Here is a 12,316-nt window from a genome sequence, read left to right on the forward strand (position 1 = left end):
TTTTGTTTAAAAATTGATAGACATTCATTTTTCAGATAAATAAAATGCTAATTATAAGCTACATTAAGTCTCAAAAACAGTTTCCAAGTAATTAGACAACAGAAGAAATGCATTATATGGAATTAGAACATACATATACATATTTATGCACAGAGAATATTCATCAATATAAGGAGAATCAAAGTCAAAGGCTAGAAAAACTCGATCCATAAAGATAATGCCACTTTCATAGGAGAAAAAAAAAAGCACTGATGTCACAATTCAGAAAATGAAAATGAGTAGGAAAATATTCCACATAGCAAGATATGCATGTTAAGACAATACATTTTCTCCTTAATATTATTATGGAAACAGACATACACACACAAGGAATAATAAAATTAAAACCCTGACTCCATATTGTCTAGAACTTTTACAATGCTCTATCATTTGTTATTTCTCTTAAGACACCTTAATTTTCTCCTAATTTTGAGAAACAGAAACTTACCAATATCACTGGCAAATTCATAGACATGGGGTTTTTGTAGCAGCCCTAACTGGCACATACAGGTAAGGGCATTAAGAGCTTTAACAATAACAAATTCCTCAGCATCACTAAGACCTTGTTGCAGCAGGGGTTTGAGAATTGAGGAGCTTTGCCAACCAACATAGGCAGCAACACCTGAAAAAGAAAAGCAACGTTACATAATTATTCTATACCTGAAAGTACAAATGCCATTAAGTTAATAAAATTAATCAAAACCCAAATATACTGAACAACAATCCAGGAAAAAACACTGCATTTCCTACACAGCACAATAAATGAGAAAGATCCACACCAAAGCAAATCACCAAGAAATTCTGCAACACCATGGGAAAAAAAGATCTTACGAACTTAGAGAAAGAAAAATATGTCCCCCAAAAAGGAAGGAGGAACGATAAAAACAAGCTTCATGAAACAATTTCTAGCAACAATGGAGACTAGTACACAACAGTAAGACCTCCAAAGTTATGAAATAAATTTTACACTTAAACTGCCAATAAAATAAGAGAACGAGAAAATAAGTCATTTTGCAACACACAAGAAAGGACTATGTGGATTAACTTCCCATGCAACCTTTCCTAAGTAAGTTCTTGAGAATGTACTTCAGAAAAAAAGCAAATGTAGAATGTACAAAACAACAAACAGAACCCAGGAATTCAGGGGGAGAAACTGATAACAGCTAGCAAAGATTCAGAAATCAACCAGCAAATTAGAACTAAAAGTCAGTAAATTTCAAAAATGTTATCAAAAAGAAAAATGGAACACATTACAAGCAATAGATAAAACAGGTAAGAAAGAAGCTTGATATTACAAACAAGGTAAAGAAGATGTATTACTTCCTTTCAAAAGGAAAATAAAGGACTCTGAAAACCCAGAACAAAAAAAAAAAAATTGCTCAAGAAAATCATGGTATAAATAAAAAGTAAATTAAAATGTACAATGTCCTCAACAGTCTGCAGAAGACAGAAAGGAGAATCCACTAGTGACACCATAAACATTTTCATCAAGTGATGTAGGAGTCATGGCACTGGAACTGTGGGGAAGCAAATACAAATATAGCACACTACTTGGTTCTAAAGTCAGTAAAGTTTACACATTCATAATCATGTAAATTTTGCTTTGAAATTTCAGAATCAGTCTATACAAGCACAAGATCTTGTTATGACTACACAACAAAATGTATATGTTATCAACTATGCAATGCATTTGTTAAGCTGAATTGTCAATAACTGGTTGAAATAACCAACCAACCAAGAAAAGGAGACAGAAATGAAGGAGCATTCACCTCCTTGTAGTCCAATAAGTAGAAGTAGATCAATAAGAAGTAGGTTTAATTATTTAAAGTTACAAAAACAGCCACTAAAAACTAAAGCACTGAAAACAGTGGTCTCTATCTCAAAAACAGGGGAAGAGGGATCAGGGCATGGTATGAGTTAAATTTTCATATGGCATAGAAAAAAGTCAAGAGATAAGTCTATATCTAACAATTCTTAAAAGTCATAGAAAAATATTAGAGATATGGCAATAAACACCTGAAGATATCAGACTAAAAATCCAGAGCAGCTACTTCTGTAAAATCCAACTATTGCTTTTTATACATTACTTTACAGATTTTGAATAACTTACAAAAGCATATTTCTCCTATAAAGTAATTCTAGACATTTTTTTCTCTAATAAAAGGAAAAATACTACCCAAAATTCCTGTGGATTATATTTAGGAACTTTAAAAACCGAAATGTATAATGAGCCAAAGTAGTTCAAAATATTTTGGAAAATAATACTGACATCTGGGGAACTTAGTCTATACTAAAATTGCTCACAAATACCTAATAATTAAAATTTGATATAACTATAATAATAGAGTGTCATATTGAGTATAGAAATGAGAAATCAAGGGAAGAGAAAAAGATACTCAGAAAACTAAAACTGAAAGACATAAGTATGCAACTGATGGTAACATAAGCTTCATCAATCAATGGGAAAGAAATGAAATGTTTAATAGTGTCAGGAAAACTGATTATTTTTCTGAGAAAAATCAGATTTCACCTTATACCACAGACCAAAATAAAAATTAAACAGTTAAGTGTGAAAAATAAAGCTTTACAAAAAAAAAAAAAAAAGATGTGCACCCAACAGATTATTAACGTTACTTGAAAAAAGTATTTGCCAATGATTAAAGTTAATGTTTTTCATGTACATTTATAAAATGCTCAAGAACATCAACAAGAAAGACATACAGTCATCAGAAAATAATGGGCCAAAATAATTAAAAATTCACAGAATAAAAAGTACAAATGAGTAATCAACATGAGAAAGTTTTTCACCTCCACAGATAAGCAAAGAAATACAGATCAAAACAAGTTATCATTTTACCATACCAACAGGCAAAGATTATTTGAAGCCTATTCCATGTGAAAGAGTATGCAGTATGGTCAAACAATGCTGATCAGAATGGAAAATGATACTTCTTTGAAAAGCTTATAAAATGTATCAGGAGTTTTAAAAATATATTCATATTCTTTATAACTAAAATTTCAGACTTCTAGCTTGAGAAAATAATTAGAAGCAAATATTTATGTAAAATATTATCTCTATACAGTAGGAAAAAGAGTGAAAATAATTTAAATATCCAAAAATGATGAATTCTGATAAAACCATAAAATGGAATATTTTAATCTATTAAATTATGATTTCTTTTTTTTTAAGATTTTATTTATTTATTCATGAGAGACAGAGAGAGAGAGAGAGAAAGAGAGAAGAGAGAAAGAGAGAGGCATAGAGACACAGGCAGAGGCAGAAGCAGGCAGGGAGCCCTATGCAGAACTCGATGCATAGGAGCCCTATGCAGAAAGAGAGAAAGAGAGAGGCATAGAGACACAGGCAGAGGCAGAAGCAGGCAGGGAGCCCTATGCAGAACTCGATCCCGGGTCTCCAGGATCACACCCTGGGCCGAAGGCAGGCGCTAAACCGCTGAGCCACCCGGGCTGCCCCTAAATTAGGATTTCAAAAAAATTTTTATGACAGTAAATGTTTAGGATATATGTTATCAGAAAAAGAATTAGTAAATAAGATTAAAAGTAATATAATACATACACAGTACTTATGTGCCCAGCACCATTACATATGTTAATTCATTTTATCTTCACAATACAACAGATAGGTATTTTTTTTTAAAGATTTTATTTATTTATTTATTCATGAGAGACAGAGAGAGAGAGAGACAGGCAGAGACACAGGTAGAGGGAGAAGCAGGCTCCATGCAGGGAGCTCAATGTGGGACTCAATCCCGGGTCTCCAGGATCACGCCCTGGACCAAAGGCGGCGCTAAACGGCTGAGCCACGCGGGCTGCCCTCTTCTTGGTTTCTTAATTATCCAAATTTTCTACAGCAAGCATGTATTACTTTAAACAAAAACAACAAAAATTATTTTAAAATAAAAAGTAACATAAAGGCAGGATTCAAAATACACAAGAATTGATCAATAGATGGTGGAAGTTCTACACACCACCTTTTCCAGAAAAAAAGAACTAAAAATAAAATTTGAAAGAGGGAGAAAGCAAGAAAGATAAAAAGGTGTGAGAAGCAAAACATACTAAGAATGGCATTAGATAAGTTTGAGAGGAAAGACTGAGTTAAATCAATAAACCAATACAAAACAGTGGAAAAAACCATCAACAAAATGAAAAGGCAACCTACTGAATAGGAAAAAATATTTGCAAATGATATATTCAATAAGGGGTTAATATGCAAAATATATTAAAAACTTCCACAACTCAATGCCAGAAAGAGAAACAATCCAATTACAAAATGGGCACAGGACCCAAATAGACATTTTACCAAAGAAGACATACAGATGGCCAACACATGAAAAGATGTTCAACATCACTAATCATCAGGGAAATGCAAATCGAAACCACGATGACCTTACACCTGTTAGAATGGCTAGTATTTTTTTTTTTATTTCCACTTTATTGCTCAAGCACAGAACTTGAGGTAAGCCCAGACCTTCAGCAACGTGCAGAGAAGAGGCTGAGGGGGTTGGGGACACAACCTGGCTGAGAAGAGAAACTGATCCAAAGGGAAATACTGGTCGGGGGACAGGAGGTGGTCGTCGGGACACCAGAAGACATCTTAGCCATACCATCTGAGGGGAGGATGGCAGCAGAGAGCAGTTCACGGGCACAGCAGTGGTTCTTCCCATGCCACTAGCACCCACATGGAGGCCACATGTTTAGGAATGGACCAGGAGGAGGAAATAACAAACATTGGCAAGGATGTGTGGAGAAAGGAGAATCCTTGTGCACTACTGGTAGGAATGTAAATTGATAACACCCACTATGGAAACAGTATGAAATTCTTCAAAAAACTAAAAACAGGAATACCATATTATCCAGTAATTCCACTTCTGGATATATACCCAAAGCGATAAATTCAGGCTCTCAAAGAGATTTCTGTACTCCCATTTTCATTACAGCATTATTTACAAAAGCCAAGATATGGAAGGGACCTTCCATCAAAAGATGAAAGAATGAAGAAGACGTGGTACATATATACAACAGCGTATTTACTCAGTGATAAAAGAGTGAAGTCTTACCACTTGCAACAAGATGGATGGACCAAGAGGGTATTATGCTAAGTTAAGCAAGTCAGACAGGGAAAGACAAATACCGTATAACTTCACTTATATATGGAATCTAAAAAAAGGAAATGATTAATCAAAAACAGAAACAGAGCCATAAATACAGAGAACAAAATGGTGATTGCCAGAGGGGAAAGGGGTGAGATGGGTGAAATAGGTGAAGGGGATTAAGAAGTACAAACTTCGCTATAAAATAATTAAGTCATGGGATGTAAAATACAACATAGAATATAAACAATAACATTGCAGTAACTTTGGTTAAGTACACTCACTGTGGTGAGCACTTCATAATATATGTAAGTATCAAATAACTGTTGTACATTTGAAACTAATATATGCCAATTGTGTATCGAAAAATTTTAAAATTTTTTAACTATAAAAATGTCTGAAAATAGGAGACACAATAAACTCCAATAATAACAAAGCAAGAACAATTCAAAACTTGTTAAACGGAGAAAAGTATCTTTTTCTCCAAAGTATTGTATGACAGCATTTGCAGATATATCAATACTGTTGCTGTATGAGTTTTTTTTATTTTTTGGGGAAAAAAAAGGGCAAACCTTTTGGCAGTTAGTTTTCTAGATTCTTGGCAACCAATAATCTAAACTCTACAGCTTTCTGCAATTATATGAGAAAGTTCAGATATCAGTGAAGCTTTCCAACGTATAGAATAGTTTTCAATCTTTTAAGTTAACAGACAAGCTGTTATAATCATGTACAAAATTATATTAAGAAAAGGTTAGTTGGTAACCATAATAACATGGCCTGGATAAAATTATATAATCATCTCAATAGATGCAGAAAAAGCACTTGACAAAATTTAACATCTGTTCATGACAAAAACTCTCAACAAAGTGGGTTTAGAGGAAACATACCCCAACATAATATGTAAAAAACCCACAGCTTACATCACTCAATGGTGAAAAACTGAGAGCTTTTCCTCTAAGAAAAGTAACACGACAAGGAAGTCCACTCTCCACCACTTTCATTCAAAATAGTAATGGAAGTCTAAGCTGCAGCAATTGGGCATGGAAAGGAAATAAAAGGCATACAAATTGGTAAGGAATAAGTAAAACTGTCACTATTTGCAGATAACTTGATCCTATATATTAGAAAGCTCTAAAGACTCCATCAAAACACTATTAGAATAAATTCAGTAAAGTTGCAGGATACAAAGTTAATACACAGAAATCCTGCAATTCTACACACTAATAACAAAGCAGAAAGAGAAATTAAGAAAACAGTTCTATCTGCAATTGCACCAAAAAGAATACATAGCAATAAATTTAACCATAGGGTGAAAAACTAAATTTTGAAAACTATAAAACATTAATGAAAAACACTGAAGATGATACAAACAAATGGGAAGATAATCTATGCTCATGGGTTGGAAAAATACTGTTAAAATGTCCATACTACCCAAAGCAATCTGAAGATTCAACACAATCCTTAACAAAATGCCAACATTTTACACAGAACCAGAACAAATAATACTAAAATTTGTACAGAATCACAAAAGACTCCAAATAGCCAATGCAATCTTAAGAAAGAACAAAGCTGGAGCTATCACAATCCCAGATTTCAAGATATACTGCAAAGCTGTAGTAATCAAAACGGTATTGTACTGGCAAAAAAAAAAAAGACACATAGGTCAAAGAAACAGGATAAAGGGCCCAAAATGAACCCACATCTCTATGGCCAATTAATCCATGACAAAGGAGGAAAGAATATACAATGGGAAAAGTCAGTGCCTTCAATAATGGTGCTGGGAAACCTGTACGGCTACATGCAAATGAATGAAACTGAACCATTTTTTTTCTTTTTTTTTTTAAGATTTATTTATTTATTCATTCAGAGATAGCGAAGAGAGAGGCAGAGACACAGGCAGAGGGAGAAGCAGGCTCCCCCGCAGGAAGCCCGATGTGGGACTCGAGCCCGGGTCTCCAGGATCACACCCGGGCTGCAGGCGGCGCTAAACCGCTGCGCCACCGGGGCTGCCCCTGAACCATTTTCTTAAACCATACACCAAAATAAACTCAAAATGGATTAAAGACTTAAATATAAAACATGAAACCATAAAATTCCTAGAAGAAAACATAGGCAGTAATTTCTTAGATGTGGGCCACAGAAACATGTTCTAGATATGTCACCTCAAGCAAAAGATAAAAGCAAAAATAAACTGAGATTATCCCAAAATAAAAAGCTTTTGTACAGTGAAGGAAACCATCAACAAAACAAAAAGGCAAACTACCAAGTGGGAGAAGGTATTTGCAAATGATGTATCTCATAAGTTAATATCTACCATGTATAAAAAACTTACACAACTCAACATCCAGATAAATAATCTGATTAAAAATGGGCAGAGGACCTAAATAGAAATTTTACCAAAAAAGACATGCAGATGGCCAATAGATACATGAAAAGATGCTCAACATCACTAATCATCAAGGAAATTCAAATCAAAACCACAATGAAATATCACCTTAACCTTTCAAAATGGCGAGATCAAAAAGACAAGAAACATCAAATGGTGGCAGGATTGTGAAGAAAGAAATCCTTGTACACTGTTGGTAGAAATGTAAATTGGTGCAGCAGCTACCATAAAGAACAGTATAAAGGTTCCCTAAAAAATTAAAAATAGAAATACTATATGATCCAGTAATTCCACTACTGGGTATTTACCTAAAAGAAAAAATGCTAATTCAAAAAATTGTATGTACCCCTATGTCTATTGCAGCATTATTTACAATAACCAAGACATGGAAGCAACCCAAATATCCACCAATAAATGAATGGATAAAGAAGATGCGAGTATGTCTGTGCGTGTGCGTGCGTGCGTGTGTACACATGTGCATACACAGACACAGAGAGAGATCTTGCCATCTGCAACAACATGGATGGATCTAGAGGATATGATGCTAAATGAAATAAGTCAGAGAAAGACAAATACCATATGATTTCACTTACATGTGGAATCCGAAAAACAAAACAAATGAACAAACAAAAAACTAACATTTTGAAAAAAGTGGAGAAAAAAAAAAAACACTAATTTTTCACACATTTTCAGTTTACACAAAGCATAGCCTGGCAAGCTTCAATTTTCTTCCTAATTGATTCTCAGTCATACTTGTAGCTTAACTGTTATTTTCTGACTGTAAAAGTCATTTTCTGATATATGTTTACTATAAAAAAATTTAACAAATATAAAAAACACAAAGAAAAAAAACATCTACAATCCCAGCCCCAGAAATAATCAGTATACAAATCTTAGTATATTCCAGACTTCTTTATAAACATATGATTTGTTAACTGTTACCTTTTAAAATCTACATTGGTCACTTTAGTAGTGTTTCAAAGTACTTTTCCAGGTCATTAAACACTCTTTTAAAACATTGTTTAATAACCACATGATGGTCTTTCCTACCAATGTATCAATGAGCCAATCCCTTGATTAGCTCAAATACGTTTATTATCCAAAAGCATCATAAATACAGAAACACTAAGAGCTCATTTCATTATTAATGAAATTTGGCTGTCTTGTCAGCTATCTTTCAGACCTCATGGGTGTATCGTTTAATTCAAAATCTTAAAGATACATTTTAAAACAACTGGAAAAACATACCAACTATACTATCAAAAAAAGCTCCACGCAGATGCCAATCATTTTTATCATTTAGGAAAGTGATCATGTGGGACAATAAAACATCATTGGCTTTCTGACGTCCAAAGAATACACACAACCGTGTTATTCCATTTTCCATTAAGGTTTGTTTCACAATATTTTCAGGGTCACTTAGCAAAGTGACAACTTTCTGCTGGACCATTTCATGTAAAGCTTGCAACTCTAAAAAAAAAAAAAAAAAAAGATAGGATCAATTTTTTTTCCCAAGACAAAGACATAGTCTTCTTTCTTCCTTCTTCTTCAGAGAAATGGAATGATTACAGAAGCCACCATAAAAAGTATATAATCACTAAATTTTTCTCCTGTTCAAAGCTCTGGAGGATAGATGGGAAACCAAAATACAAACTGAACAACAACATCCTGAGAGGCAGATGCCACAACCACGGTTACTATCTCATTAATTAAACAAGTCTATTTTTAAGGCTCAAGGAGAGTTCTATAGGAAAGCACCAAAAAGTTCATACTGCCACCAATAAAATCAGCTCGATCAAGGACTTCAAAATACTAGAATGATTAAGGATATAAACTGATAATACCATTTAATACTTTTAGAAAGTATTTTTAAGGTCAGCTTACTAAATTTTTAGAAAGCAGAAAATAAACATGAAAATCCTATCAAGACTTTATATGATCTGGCTACCACCTTCTTCTCTGACTTTATCCCCTACCCACTCTCCCCTTTTCCCTTCCCTTTTAAAATGTAAGTTCAACAGGACAATCTTTTCTGTCTTATTCACCACTATATTTCTAGTGCTTAGAGTAGGCACACAATTGCCTAATTCTGAGCTTATGTTTAACAATTATGTTGGCTAAATGAATGAGGGGAAAGGCCACTCCTGGTGCAGCCACAGTCAAGGGAAAAGGTGGTCTGATATGCAAAATACTATGTTCATATTAAGACAAACTTTAGATTAACTTACAAAATGGTTTAACACCTAACCTAAACTTCATTATATAAATGTCCAATTACATGGTTACAGAATGTAGGACAGTGTTATTTTCTAAGTAATTCCATGAAAAAAGCAAGGATTTCCTTTCCTTTCTGATATATTCTTCTATAAGTTCAAAATTATTCCATTGTCTTCAACTACAGAGAATATACACTGTCTAAAAATGACGCCATTCTAACAAGTAACAGAGCCATTACTGTTGTATAGCATAAAAATCTGAAAACTAGATTCTCTAGTTTTCCTGAACTAGAAACATCCTAGGACAGATCTAAGTATATTATTTTACTTCTAAATCTTTAACTCAGTAACATTAATTAAAAGCCTGCTAAGAGTTGTTTGTATGTAAAGAAACTTAAGACAAGAACTTTGACCTCAAAGAGTTTACCATCCCATCTGTTCATTTAAAGTACAAGGGGTGGGTTTTGATCCATAAATCATAGATTAGCATGAGATAAACGTAGTTCATGATTGAGGATACTCAAGGTATACTCACATAAGGAGAAAAGGTTTAGATTCTTTAGCTATGATGCTGTCAATGTTTTTTTTCTTTCCTCTTGTAAGAATTATAAAATTCAGCTAATTTTACTATTGACACAAATCAATTTTGGCTGAAAAACAACTGACCTCAGAATCTGTGGCAAAAGCTGATCATTTTCTGGTTAGATAACAGTGTACAAAAGTGTACAAGAAGAGATAGAACAATCAGACAACAGGGACCTTTGCCATATATACATAGTATTCTTTCATCTTATATGAAAATTTCAATGATAGTTTCTTTCAAGTCCACATTAGTAAATCATTCCAAATAATAATTCATTCCAAATAACAAGAAACCTGGAAGAGAAAATCACACTACCTGTGTCGTAATTTCCATTGGGATGCGTAACTTCACCAATTTCTTCACTATTTGGGTCATTTTCCATATTGAGATTTTTTAACTGTACTAATTCCAGGAATCTCAAAGCTGTTTCTGCCAGCAGAGCTATGTTTTCTATAAAAAAGGGAAAATTTATTTTAAAAAAAAGGGAAAATGTATAATGATTATAATCTTCAATCCTTGTAATGTTTATAACCTTTCATTCCTCTTTATACATATAAATAATAATCATAAAACTACAGAGGAAAAGTAGGACTTTTCAATTTAGCACTAAACCTAATCTTCAGTAACTTCTGGTAACTAATCTCATAATCTATGATTAACAGTTTCAATAATGAAACATAAACTTCTTTTAAAAATAGAAAGTGTACACCATAAACACTATAGTTACTCTGCTGTATGATATATATGAAAGAGATTAAAATTCTAAGAGTTCTCATCACAAAGAAAACAATCTTTTTTTCTGTTTTAGCCTTTTATTGTACCTATATGAGGATGGAAGCCAACTAAACTTACCATAGTAATCATTTCAGAATATGTGTAAGTCACATCATTACACTTTATACCTTAAACTTACACAGTGATATATGTCAATTATATCTCAATAAAATTATATCTCAATAAAACTGGAAAAAATACAAAAATAGTCCAAAATACAGCATTCAAATCTACTGAGGGAAAAGCTTAATCCTTCTACAGAGACCTATAGTTTCTTAACAGATGAGAGATATTCATTAAACAGAGAAACATTCACATTAAAATAACAGGACAAGCTGGGCTTCAGAATCACAGACCCCAGCTCAAATCTTGACCCCTGACACTTAGTAGCTGTCTGCTTAACATATGAGTATGTTTCTTCACACACACGAGTCACATCTACCTCAAAAAGCTATTACCAAAGTGAATCAACTATTATTAGACTGCTTTCCTTGTGATACTCTGAAGTTCTTAATGAACCAAAGTGTGAGACTGTTCGCCAACTTTCTGCAGTTGTATTTTCTCCTTTCTCTCTCTATATTCTCCTAAAACTGCCTGATATTCCTTACCACTGCAGAAATACCTACTTCTAATTTCTGTTGTCACATTTGCTATCAGATTTGCTTACACTTTCTTCTCCCTTACATTTTTTATGTCTGTGCCTCTTTCCTTCTTTCCATACCATTTCTGTGCTTAACATAAGACTATAATGCCAAAGACTGCACTCTTTTCCTTAGCAGTAAATAGTACTGAACACAAAACTTAACTCCCTTATTTTATCAATTCTAAGACTCACTTTTTCCTTAATTTTGAATACCACTACAACTGAGGTACATCTCCTAAGAGCTGAGATTGTTGAGTCTATCAAGTGCAATGATTACCTTCATCTCAGAGTCCAACCCCTCACCCGCCAACAGGTTCAACACTGTTCTGAAGAACAAAAATTTACCTCTAAGGTACCCAAGAGAATACCCTGTAATGCCTGCTCACCCTCAAGATGGGAGAATTTGGGGCATCCTCTGATAAGAAGTCAAAATTCTGGGGGATCCCTGCGTGGCTCAGCAGTTTAGTGCTGCCTTTGTCCCAGGGCATGGTTCTGGAGTCCTGGGATTGAGTCCCACATCGGGCTCCCTACATGGAGCCTGCTTCTCCCTCTGCCTGTGTCTCT

The 12,316-nt window shown here is 33.8% G+C and overlaps 1 protein-coding gene across 4 annotated transcripts in view; it reads right to left on the reverse strand.

The window, feature by feature from the left end:
- PIK3R4 (phosphoinositide-3-kinase regulatory subunit 4) overlaps positions 1–12,316 on the reverse strand; it is a 71,659-nt gene that overhangs the window by 44,392 nt on the left and 14,951 nt on the right. For all 4 annotated transcript variants that reach the window (XM_055320987.1, XM_055320988.1, XM_055320989.1 and 1 more), the window contains exons 5-7: positions 10,651–10,785; positions 8,785–9,006; positions 488–661 (exon numbers count right to left, since the gene is read on the reverse strand). In XM_055320987.1, coding sequence (XP_055176962.1) covers positions 488–661; positions 8,785–9,006; positions 10,651–10,785 — 531 coding nt within the window. The remainder of the gene's footprint in view (positions 1–487; positions 662–8,784; positions 9,007–10,650; positions 10,786–12,316) is intronic.

This window comes from Nyctereutes procyonoides, unplaced genomic scaffold (genome assembly GCF_905146905.1).
Source record: "Nyctereutes procyonoides isolate TBG_1078 unplaced genomic scaffold, NYPRO_anot_genome, whole genome shotgun sequence".
In the NCBI taxonomy this organism is placed as follows: Eukaryota; Metazoa; Chordata; class Mammalia; order Carnivora; family Canidae; genus Nyctereutes; species Nyctereutes procyonoides.